At 39.7% G+C, this 12,931-nt stretch overlaps 1 protein-coding gene across 1 annotated transcript in view; it reads left to right on the top strand.

The window, feature by feature from the left end:
* The window catches only part of SEC13 (SEC13 homolog, nuclear pore and COPII coat complex component), a 40,482-nt gene extending 28,429 nt beyond the window's left edge, over positions 1-12,053 (top strand). The window contains exon 9 of the mRNA XM_006917616.3: positions 11,334-12,053. Coding sequence (XP_006917678.1) covers positions 11,334-11,447 — 114 coding nt within the window. The 3' untranslated portion in view covers positions 11,448-12,053. The remainder of the gene's footprint in view (positions 1-11,333) is intronic.
* The last annotated feature ends 878 nt before the right edge of the window (positions 12,054-12,931 follow it).

The following is a 12,931-nucleotide window of genomic DNA, read 5'->3' as shown; positions in this document are numbered from 1 at the left end:
CTTTGATTTTTTTTTCTAGGTAGAATAATCTTTGCCTTTCATCACTTTGAATATTTTGTACCAATCCCTTCTGGCCTGGGAAAATTTCTTTTGAGAAATCAGCTGATTTTCTTATGGAAACTCCCTTGTACATAAGTACTTTTCTCTTGCTCCTTTTAATATTCTCTCTTGGTCTTTAACCTTTGGCATTTTAATTATGTGTCTTGGTGTGGGCTTCTTTAGGTTCATCTTGTTTGGGACTCTGCATTTCCTGGGCTTATATGTCTATTTCCTTCACCAAGTTAGGGAAGTTTTCAGTCATCGTTTCTTCAGATAGATTTTCAGTTCCTTGCTCGCTCTCTCCTCTTTCTGGTACCTCTATGATGGAAATGTTGGTATGGTTAATGTTGTCCAGGAAAACTCTATCCTCATTTTTTTAAAGTTTTTTCTTTTGCTGTTTAAATTGTATGTTTTTCAATACCGTGTCTTCCTGATCACTGGTTCAGTCCTCTGCTTCACCTAATTTTCTATTGATTCTCTCTAATGTAGTCTTCATTTTATTGTATTCTTCATCTCTGACTGGTTCTTTTTGTTTTCTTTCTCTTTGTTGTATTACTGAGTTCATCTATTCTTCCCATAAGTTCGTTGAGCACCCTTATAACCAGTGTTTTGAACTTTGTATCTGGTAGATTACTTGCCTCCATTTTGTTTATATTTCTGGAGTTTTATCCTGTTCTTTCATTTGGGACATGTTTCTTTGTCTCTTCGTTTTGGCTGCCTCCCTATGTTCGTTTCTGTGTTTTAAGTAGATCTGCTACCTCTCTCAGTATTATATAGTAGGTATCCTATGGAGCCTAGTGACGTAGTCTCCCTGCTCACCTGAGCCAGGTGCTCCAAGTATGTTCCTTGTGTGGGTTGCATGTGCCCTCCTGTTGTAGTTGAGCCTTGGTTGCTGTTTGCACATCAGTAGGAGGGATTGACCTCAGGCTGACTGGTTGTGAGGACTGGCCATGACTAGAGTGGATGAGCTATTGTGCGGGGGCTGACCCCACGAAGCAGGAGTCATTTTCACAGAGCTCTGGTGCCATCGGAGTCTGCACTTTTGATGTGTAGTTTGTGGAGCTGGTTGGGTGGTGCTATGTTATGGTCTGAAGCCAGCCACCTATTGCATTGGTTCTAGACCTCTTGGGAGGGTCTCAGGTGTGGCTCAAGGTCAGCTGCTGCTTGTGCCTGGTTTGGGGCCACTTAGTAGGAGCTACAAAGTGAACTGCGATTGGTTGCCACTTCAGCTGGGTTGGAGGCACTTGGGCAAGGCTGTGGTATTAACCAAAGCCAGCTACCACTACGGCCATGCCACCCTGACTGAACATGCCTGATCTCATCAGCTAAGCAGGGTCGGGCCTGGTTAGTACTTGGATAGGAGACCCCCTAGGAAGATGGTGCTGTAGGCAGTGCAGGGGGTGGGGGGACAAACAAAGCCAGCTGCCATTTTTAGTGAGCTTGGGATCCTTTGGTGGGCACCACAATGTGAGTGGAGGCCCACTGACATTTATACCAGTCTGTGGCCACTTACTTGAAGCTATATTTCAAGTCAAGACCAGCCACCACTTGTACCAGGCTTAGAGCTGCTTAGCAAGAGGTACAAGGGACTCTGAGGCCATCCGCTGCTTGTTTGGGGTTTGTGGGCCAGGTACTCAAGTTGGATGAGGCAGGGAGAATGACAATCAGATTAATGGAGAGCTCAGATTTGGCACCTGCCTTTGCCTGTCAGCTGAGTAAAATGAAAGCTCAACAAAGGAACGATGGCCCCTGCCAGCACTTCTGTCCCCAGAGAGAGCTGCCCTGACCCCTGCCTCTCTAACCCTCACCCTGAAGCTAGTCATTTTTGCTCTTCCCCATATGTCCCTGGTGCATTTCGAGTTGCTACCCCAGCACTGGGTCCCATAGCATGTAAGTTTGTGAGCAAGCTATTCCATGTGCAATCTCCTCAAGAGGACACCTAGGTCTCCAGCAGACCTTCATCTCACTGAGACACAATCCCCACTCATTTTCACAGCCAGATATTATAGGGACTCTTCTCAACGCTGGTTTCTGTGCCTGGGCAGCTGGTGTGGGATTTGGACCCTTTCTCATGTGGGGCCTCTAAAGCTGAGATACCCCTCCATTTTTGGGGGGGTGGCGAGGGGGCTTAAATAATCAACATTTATTTCTCATGGTTCTGGAGGCTAGATATTTGAGATCAGGGTGCTAGCATGGTTAGTTTTGGGCAACAGTCCTCCTCCTGGTTCAAAGATAACTACCTTCTCACCATACTCAGAGATGAGAGAGAGATGGAGGGGGCGGGGTAGGGGAGAGAAGGAGTGGGGAGAGAGAGAGAAAGAGAAAGAGGGAGGAAGGAGAGAGAGATGAAGGGAAGAGGGAGGAAGAGAGGGAGGAGGAAGAGAGAGAGGAGTGGGGAGAGAGAGAGAAAGAGAAAGAGGGAGGAGGGAGAGAGAGATGAAGGGAAGAGGGAGGAAGAGAGAGACAACACAAGCAAGCAAGCAATTCCCTCCTGATTCATAATCGCACCATAGGTGTGGATTCTGCCCATTCCATGTCTCTGCCCCTCCTACCAGTCTCAATGTGGTTTCTTCTCTGTATCCTTAGTTATAGGAATTCTGTTCAGCTACTCTTCAGGTGGTTATCAATGATGGTGGTTCTGTAATTTTGTTGTAGTTTTCATGTGGTTGGAGAAGGAGGTGAGTACAGCATTTACCTGCTCCACCATCTTGACCAGAAGTCCTGTACATTTATCTTTAGATGGATACTTGGGTGTTTCTATTTGTGGCTTTTGTGAATAATGCTGCTCTGCACATGGATGTACAAATAATCTCTCTCTTAGACCCTCTCCAGGCAGCCTTTGTATACCCTAGGGTCACTTTCATATACAGTGGTCCCTGAAAGATCTGCCAGGCCCTGTCTCAAAGCTGTAGAATTTTAGAACTGGAATGACCCGCAAAAGACAGCTAATCCAACCCTCTTTATTTTTAATGAGTGGCAAAGTCAGGACAAGAACCAGATTTGGTGGCACCCAGGACAATCCAGGGAACCCTGACTTACCTCAGGCAGCCCTGCACTAATGTTTACAAGGCAGTAAGCAAATACTTGGTTGTACATTCCATGTTTTGGGGTCTGCTGTCACTATGTATTCATGCTTCTTACTTTTCTTTATAAGCCTGTTTCCTACAAAGAGCTCACCTCTATTGCTGTCTCCATAGCATTCCTTCATTAAAGGACTTAGTATGTTTTCAGTCCAGAGCATCCTGCACAGTGCATGCTTAGTGAATAAAGTCTGTTCCTAAAGTGGGAGTTCTTAAAATCATTTTTCTTTTTTTCCATATGTGCATCAGAAAAACATTTTTTAATCAAATTAATATGTGTGCATAGCTTTAGATAGTTTTTATTACATTATAATTTTATAATGCAATTTCCTAATTTTTACTCTCCAGGACAAACCTTTTCAGCTCTCAGCAGTTTCTTTCACTGTTACTTCAGTGTAGAAATAACTTAATTGATCTGTCTTCCTCTACCAGTTATCAAATGTCAACACTGCTAAACTTCTTAAAACAGATTGCCAACTCTACCCCCAGAGCTTCTGAATCAGTGAGTCTGAGCTGGAATCCAAGAATTTGATTTTAAACAGTATCTTCTGGTCTATGGACCATACTTTGAGAATCATTGCTCTCTACCACCCCATCCTATCACTGAAGCTATATCAACTGGATTAAAACAGCATCCATGTTTTTGTCATTATTATTACTAGTATTTGTTCTAATGCTGTAACAGATGATATAATAATCATTTTATAATAATGATGTAATATCCACAGCATTGCCATCGCAAATAACTAAAAAATGTTATTATACTCCTTTTTTAGTATTTTTCCACTTTTATTGAAATATAATTCACATATAATCACACTATATACATTTAAAATGTACAGCATAATGATTTGACTTTTGCATATTGTGAAACGATTACTGTATAGGTTTAGTTAACACCTATCTTCTCATAGATACAGAGAGAAAACAAAAATATTTTTTTCCTATGATAACAATTCAGAATTTACTCTCTTAATTTTCATACATATCATACAGTAGTAGTAACTATAGTGATCATGATGTACATTATATCCTTAGTACTTATCTTTTAGCTGGAAATTTGTACCTCTTAACCACCTGTTTCCTATTCCCACTCTCCAGACACTCCACCCCGCCCCCACATCTGGTAACCACAAATCTGATCCCTTTTTCTGAGTTTGGTTTTTGGGTTTGGGGAGGGGCACAGATTCCATATATACATGAGATCATACAGTATTTGTCTTCATGTGTCTGACTTATTTCACTGAGCATAATGCCCTCAGGGTCCATCCATGTCACAAATGGCAGGATTTCTTCGTTTTTTCTGGCTGATTCCTTTGTGTACATTGTGTGTACATGCACACACACACACCCCACAACTTCTTTCCATTTATCCATTAATATTCACTTATGTTCTTTCCATGTCTTGCTATTGTAAATACTGCTAAGAATATAGGGATTTTTTTGAATTAGTGGTTTTGTTTTCTTTGGATAATTACCCAGAAGTAGAATTGATGGAGCATATGATAGTTCTGTTTTTAAGTTTTCTGAGGATCCTCCATACTGTTTTCCACAGTGGCTACACTAATTTACTTTCCCGTCAACAGTGCACAAGAGCTCCCTTTTTCCATATCCTTGCCAGCATTTATAATCTCTTTTCTGGTCATTCTAACAGATGTGAGGTAATACCTCATCATGGTTTTGATTTGCATTTCCCTAATGATGAGTATCTTTTCATGTATCCATTACCTTTGTATATCTTCTTTGGAGAAATGTCTATTCAGGTCTTTTGCCCGATTTTAATTGGATTATTTGGGGTTTTTTGCTGTTGTATGAGTTATTTATATATTTTTCTATGAACCCCTTATCGGATGAATTGTTTGCAAATATTCTTTCCCATTTCACTTTGTTGATAGTTTCTTTTGCTATGCAGAAGCTTTTTAATTTGATGTAATCCCACGTGTTTATTTTGGATTCTGTTGCTTATGCTTTAAGTGTCATGTCTAAAAAAATCATTGCTAAAACCAATGTCAAGGAACTTTTTTCCTAGATAGTCTTCTAGGGGAGTGTTATGATTTCAGGTCTTATATTTAAGTCTTTAATCCATTTTAAGTTACTTTTTGTGAATGGTGTAAGATAGAGGTCTGTTTTTTTATTTGTGCATACTCAATTTTCCTGGTACCATTTATTAAAGAGTCTGCCCTCCATTAAGTATTCTTGACTCCCTTCTCAAATATTAGTTGTCCATACATACTTGGGTTTAGTTCTAGGCTTTTGATTCTGTTCCATTGATCTATTTTCTTTTTTCCTGCCAGTACCATATTGCCTTGATTACAAGGTTTATAGTATAGCCCAAATCAGGATGTGTGATATCTCCCGCTTTGCTCTTTCTCGTGACTGCTTTGGCCATTCAGAGTTTTTTGTGATTCCATATGGATTTTAGGATTGTTCTTTCTACTTCTTTAAAATAAATGCCATTGGAATCTTGATAGAGATTGCATTGAATCTATAGATGGCTTTTGGTAGCATGGACATTTTAACAATATTCTTCCAACCCAGGAACATGAGCTACCTTTCCATTTTATTCATGTCATCTTCTATTCCTTTTGTCAGTGTCTCATAGTTTTCAGAGTAGAGATCTTTCACCTCCCTGGTTAAGTTTATTGGTTAAGTTTCTAATTTCTAAGTATTTTATTGTTTTTGATGCTGTTGTAAATGGTATGTTTTTTCTTTTCAGTTAATTTGTTGCTAGTGTGTAGAAATGAGACTGATTTGTATGTTAATTTTGTATCCTGCAACTTTGCTGGATTCTGTAATTAGATGTTTTTTGGAAGAGTCTTGAGAATGTTCTGTATATAAAATCATATCTCTGCAAATAGAGACAATTCTACTTCTTACTTTCCAATTCTGATTGTCCCTCACCCCTTTTCTGACTTTCAATAATGTGTTGAGTAAGAGTGGGCACCCTTGTCTGGTTCTGATCTTAATGAAAAGCTTTTAACCTTTAACCAGTGAGTATGATGTTAGCGGTGGGCTTGTCATAAATAGCCTTTATTGTGTTGAGATACAGTCCTTCTATACCTAAGAGTTTTTATCATGAGCAGATGTTGAATTTTGTCAAATGTTTTTTTCTGCATCCGTTGAGATGATCATGTTTTCTTTTATTAATGTGATGTATCACATTGGTTTGTGTATGTTGAACCATCTTTGCTTCCCAAATACAGATCCTACTTGATCATGGTGAATGATCCTTATCATGGGCTGCTGATATTAGCTTGCTAGTATTTTATTGAGAATTTTTGCATCCTTACTAGCAGTTCGTTTATTCAGGCTTTTTATTTCTTATTGTCTTGGTGGTTTACATGTTTCTAAGAATTTACATTTCTTCAAGGTCGTCCAGTTTATTGATGTGTAGTTGTTCATACTGGCCTCTTATGGTTCTTTGTATTTATGTGGTATAAGTGATAATGTCTTTTTTCACTTATAATTTTGTTGATTCGAGTCCTCTCTTCTTTTCCTTGGTTTGTCTAGCTAAAGGTTTGTCAGTTTTGTTTTACCTTTTCAAAGAACCAGTCTAGTTTCATTATTTTTTCTATTTCATCTGTGTCTGCTTTGATCTTTAATATTTCCTTCCTTCTGCTAACTTGGGGTGTTTGTTCTTTTTCTTGTTCCTTAAGGTATATGTAGAATTATATTGTTTAGGATCTTTCTTTTTAATGTATTTATTGCTGTGAACATCCTTCATAAACAGCTTTTGCTGCATCCCATAACTGTTGTGTTTTCCTTTTTATTCGTCTCAAGGTACTTTATTTCTTCTCTTATTTTTTCTTTGAGCCATTGGTCATTTAGGAGAGTGTTGTTTAATTTCCATGTATTTGTGAATTTTTCAGTTTTCTTGTTACTGACTTCTAGTTTAATACCATTATAGTCAGAGAAGATAGTTCATATAATTTCAAATATAATTTTTTGAATTTGCTAAGACTTGTTTTGTTACCTAACATATAGTCTATCCTAAAAAAAAAAAGTTGTGTGTGTGCTTGAGAAGAATGTGTATTCTGCTATTGTCAGAATGCTTTGTATATGTCTTTTAGGTCCATTTGGTCTAGAATGTTGTTCAGGTCTGTTATTGTCTGTCTGGATGATCTGTCCATCGTTGAGAGTGTAGTAGTAAAGTACCCAACTATTATTGTATTGCTGTTTTTCCTTTTAGCTCTGTTATTTTTTGTTTTTCGTATTCAGGTGCTCCAGTGTAAGATGTATAAATATGTACAATTATTATATCCTCTTGATATATTGACCCCTTTATCATTATATAATTACTTTCTCTCATTTTTAATTTAAAATCTATTTATCTGATGTAAGTATAACTATTCCTGTCTTTTTTTCCTTTTTTGGTTACCATTGCTTGAAATATCTTTTTCCATCCCTTCACTCTCAGTCTCTGTGTATCTTTCAGGCTAAAGTGAGTCTCTTGTAGGCAGCACATCATTGGATCTTGTTTTTTTCTGCATTCAGCCATTTTATGTCTTTTGTTGGAGATTTTAATCCATTTACACTTAAAGTAATTATTGATAAGTAAGGACTTACGATTACCATTTTTTTATTTTCTGGTTGTTTGGTAGATCCATTATTCCTTGTTTTTGCTATCTTTATGTTTTTATCATGAAGCTTACATAAACATCTTAAAAATTATAACATACTGTTTTAAACTAATAACAATTTCAATAGCTTTATACTTTTACTTCTCACATTTTAGGTTATTAATGTTACTTAGAGTTTACATATTTTTAATATTGTGTAACTGATGATGTTATCTATTTCACTGTTTTTTTAACCTTTTAAACTAGTGTTGTAACTATGCCATATTACATAACCAATTTATACTATATATTTACCATTACCAGTAAGTTTTACACTGTCTTCTTATGTTTATGATATTATTTGGTGTCCTTTTATTTCTACTCATGGAACTCCTATTAGCATTTCTTGTAAGGCCCATCTAGTGGTGATAAATTCCCCCCAGGTTTTGGTTGTGGGGAAAGTCTGTCCTTCCTTCATTTCTGGAGGATAGCTTCACCAGTATTCTTGATTAACATTTTTTTTTTCTTTCAATATTTCAAATAAGTCATCCCATTCTCTTCTGGCCTGAAAAGTGTCTATTGAGAAATCTGCCAATAGTCTCACAGGGATTCCCTTGTGAAACTTCTGTCTTTTTCTGCTTTTAAAATTTTTTCTTTTATTTTTGACAATTATGTGTCTCAGTATAACCCTCTTAACGTTCAACCTATTTGTGATCCTTTGGGCCGCTGATCTGGGTGTCTACTTTACCTGGGTTTGGGAAGTGTTCAGCAGTTTTTGCTTTAAATATACTTCATGTCCTTTTCTCATCTCTTTCTGGAATTCTCATAACACTAATACAGTAGTTTCTCCTTACCCACTGTTTCTGTTCCCATGGTTTGTTACCTGTGGTCAACCACATTCCAAAAATGTGAAAAATTCCAAAAATAAACATTTCATAAGTCTAAAATTGCACAGTCTGTGTAAGGTAATGAAATCTCACTCTATCCTGCCTAATGACTTATCCCTTTGTCCAGCGTATCCACGCTGTATATGCTACTCACTTTTTCGTCACTTAGTAGCCATCTCGTTTATCAGAGCAACTGTTGTTGAACAGTGTTTGTGTTCAAGTAACCCTTATTGTACTTAATGGCCGCAAAGCACAAAGTAGTGTTGCTGCAATTCAGATATGCCAAAGAAAAGCCATAATGCGCTTCCTTTAAGTGAAAAGGTGAGTACAATACAAGATATTTTGAGAAACTGTATTTACGTAACTTTTATACAGTGTATTTTTATCATTGTTCTATTTTATTAGTTATTATTAATTTCTTACCATGTCTCATTTATAAATTAAACTTTATCAGAGGTATGTATGTATAGGACAAAAAATAGTATATATGGGTTCAGCACTGTCATGGTTTCAGGTATCCACTGAGGGTCTTGGAACATACTCCACAATTTTCATAGTCCTTCTATACTCTTGTTTATTCTCTTTTCTTGTTCCTCTAACTAGATAATTTCAAATGTCCTATCTTCCAGGCCACTGATTCTTCTACATTGTTATATCTGCTTTTGAATTCTTAAGCTCAGTGTTATTTTTCAACTCTAGGATTTGAATTTACTTTTTGATGGTGTCTATTACTTTGTCAAACTTCTTGTTTTGTTCATGTAGTGTTTTTCTAATTTCATTTAGTTGTATGTTATAGTTCACCAAATTTAAGAGGATTATTCTGAATTCTTTATCTGATAATTCATAGATCTCTATTTCTTTAGAATCAATTACTAGAGCTTTACTAGTTTCCTTTGGTGGTCTCATATTTACCGGGTTTTTCATGGTCCCTGCTATCTTATGTTGGTATCTACACACTGGAGTAAATGGTCTCTTCTTCCAGACTTTACAGATTCACTTTGGCAGAGACAGATCTTCACCAGCCAGCTCAGTTTAGGTTTCTGTATGTGTCTGCAGGTGATGTCCTTGGGCAGGTGAGGCTTGGTGAGGCACTTGTTTGAGATCAGGGAAGGTGGAGTGCCACTGGCTGAGAAGAGCTGGATAGGACTGCTGTCTTGGTTCCCTCCCCAAGTGAGTCTGTAGAATGGCCTTCATTTCACGATTGCCTGAATTCTCTGATCAGGCTTACTAGATAGTCGAGACTGTACCCTCTACTCCAGCAGTCCCCAATTTTTTTGGCACCAGGGACTGGTGCTTCTATGAGACTGCAGTGCCTGATGATCTAAGGCGGTGATGCTAGCACCAGGGAACAGTTACAAATACAGATGAAGCTTTGCACACTTGCTTGCTGCTCACCTCCTACTGTGCGGCCCAATTCCTAAAAGGCCACAGACTGGTACCAGTCTACGGCCTGGAGGTTGGGGACTCCTGCTCTACTCAGCAGTAGGTGGGGCTATAAGTTAGCTTCCCTGCCCTGGTGAGGCAATGGGACAGCAACCTAGACCTCGTCTGGGGACTCCAATCAGGCAAGAATGTGTACTAAATATCTTGGTCAGGGGAAACCACTGGTTTTGCTCTACAGACAGGAAAAGCCATGGTCTGTGCTTTCTGTTCCAGTGCCACTATAAGCAGGGCTGTTGGATGGGATATGCATCTTCATGTGTGTTCTGGTTGGGTGGTCTGAAGGCTGTATTCAGCAATATGTGAGGCTACAAATTTTCTGTCCTGGGCTCAGTTTTCAGGAAAAGCAGCTCTAAAGCCACAAATGCTCTTGTTTGTGGCTTTGACACAAGCTCATTTGTGCCCCAAGTTCCCTGGCCAGACAGGGCCACTGCCTTTGCTCCAGAAGCAATCAGCTCTGCCCGCCCACCTTCCTCTCAGCTATAGAGTTGGTGGGACATGCAGGTTCTGGTTGTTCTTGCCAACCCTTCCTGCAGGAGCCACTCTGCAGCAGAAGGGGATATAAATCAGTTTTTATGATCCATGCACCAGGGTGGACAAAATTCCTCATTTGGAGACCTGAATTAGATCTGTACCCTTGACTTAATTCTACAGATGAGCAAAGCCACTGGTTAGAACTACTAGTTGGACTCCACAGGTAAGAACTAGGTCCGCTAAGTGTTGGGTTTTGGAAGCCCCTCCCCCTTTTCTGTCACAAATTCCCAGTGTTTGAGCCCCACAGGTACACCTGGTATCCCCATGTGGCAAAACCAGACTAGGGGCTCCTATAAAACGATGACCTACAATTCTAGGGGTGCTCGATGTCACCCCTGGGCTCTTTTTTTTCCCTCCAGAGGAACTGTAAGTTCAGCATGGTACTGTACCAGCCTAGGGGAAGAGTGGTGAAGTTAGCCATTCCTCTTATCCTTTTAATGCAATCTGTCCTGGTCTCTGGTGCAAGGGTTACTTCAGCCTCTCTCCTGTGTTCTAGGTTTATCTCACTAGTGTCTTATCCATGAATAGTTTTTCTTTTTAGTAGGAGTAAAATTAGGAACTACCCATGTCACTGTCTTGGTGATGTCACTTTCCTTTTCTTAACTATATCAATTTTCTTCTTCTGTTTTGATGGGATTTCAGTCTGGGAACCAAGATAAGTGCTCTGTTTACCCACAAGGATATGAGCCATGGTTCTTGATGGGGATCGTGGCCCTCATTAGGGGACCCACTGAGATGAGAGCCGAGGGAAGGGGTGCTGACCTGTAATAGGCTGTGTGTGTGCTGGCTTGCAGGTTACCCTGTGGAAGGAGTCAGTCGACGGGCAGTGGGTGTGCATCAGTGATGTCAACAAGGGCCAGGGTTCCGTGTCCGCTTCAGTCACAGAGGGCCAGCAGAATGAGCAGTGACAAGACAGGCGGGGCCCAGCTCCCCATCTGCAGACTCCAGGACTGCCCCTTCCTGGGCCGACTGACCAAACAGCTGGTAGCAAGAGTCTTCAACGCCAAGATAACTTTCCCAGGAGTAGTTAAAACTGCAACCAGATTGATCATCTGCCTTGACATGATTTGATATGGTTTCAAATTCACTGTCTGGCTGAAAGCACTCAAGGAAAAAAACTACAAATGATCTTCAAATCTATTATTTTAAAATATTTTTGGCCATTTTTATGTACTTTTTGGGTTCAGGCATTTTTGGGGGGTGTTGTTTCCAACATAATTAAACATTGTTTATAATTCGCCCTAATTAGCCTCCCTAAAAAAATTCATTTTGACTCTTGTTGGTCACTGTACTAGAACATTAACCTGTTGGCCTGGCAAAACCCCACCTACAAAGCTGGTCTGTCATTGTGTAAGCATCCTTGTGATAGTTTATACAGAAGATACTGTACAAAACACTGTAAAAGGAGTGTTAGACCTGGTCTTCAGTTACAGAGACTGTAACCTTGGCTCTGCTACTTAGCCTGAGAACACATCCTCTTCTGTAGAAATAAAGTCTGCGCTACAGAATGGTCACAAGACTCAAATGAGCTGATGCACATGGGTGACCAATCAAGTGCAGGGTGGTATTAACCAAATAGCAATACTAGAGACTGGCCAGAAAAGAGGACGATTCATTTTGTTTACTGACCCTGTCAGTGATCAGAGGGGCTTGTGATGGAGGGGTCCTAAAAGACCCTGAACCAAGTATCACCTCTCAGCAGAGATTCTGAGACTCTCACCTAAATCAACAGTCACAACAATAACTACCATTTACTAGGACCTGCTGTGAGCTGGCACTACACACATTAAGCAGCACAACAAACCTGTAGTTATATGTCCCCAGTTTACTGAAGAACTGGCACAGAAGGTGAGAGTCCTGCCCAGGGTTGTCCACACTGTCAGATGAGATAAAGCTGGTATGTGAGTCTTGATCCATCTCAACTCCAAAGTTAGAACTCTCGACGTAGAATCAGGGAGTATAGAGGCTCCTCAGCTGTCATCTAGGGGTAGTGATCACACCAGACTTTTATATGCATATACTTAAATAAAAAAATCAAGCCACTCATCCTCAGGAGGCTATGTACACAGTAAGTGTGGACTCCTATTCCTCCTGCTCCTTGTCCTTTGTTTCTGAGCAGCAAAACCCATTTTGAAATCTTAGATCATAAGACAAACTGGGAAAAGGTAGAATTATTTTGGTTGAAGGGAAGATAGGCCATGCCCCAGCCCACTCAGCCTCCCCAAGTCATTCTGCAAAATCCCAGCCCTTGGAGAATATGAAAACTGCTATTTTCTTCTGCTGTTCACAAAAGAAAGGCCCAACAAGCACCTGTGCTTACATTTCTCAGTGGATGTAGACCATACTGTTCTAGTTAGCTCTGCATACATGTCTGCCTTCCCTAATTAGCTCT

Source organism: Pteropus alecto, unplaced genomic scaffold (assembly GCF_000325575.1).
Source record: "Pteropus alecto unplaced genomic scaffold, ASM32557v1 scaffold75, whole genome shotgun sequence".
In the NCBI taxonomy this organism is placed as follows: domain Eukaryota; kingdom Metazoa; phylum Chordata; class Mammalia; order Chiroptera; family Pteropodidae; genus Pteropus; species Pteropus alecto.
This window is presented reverse-complemented; position numbering and strand designations above follow the sequence as displayed.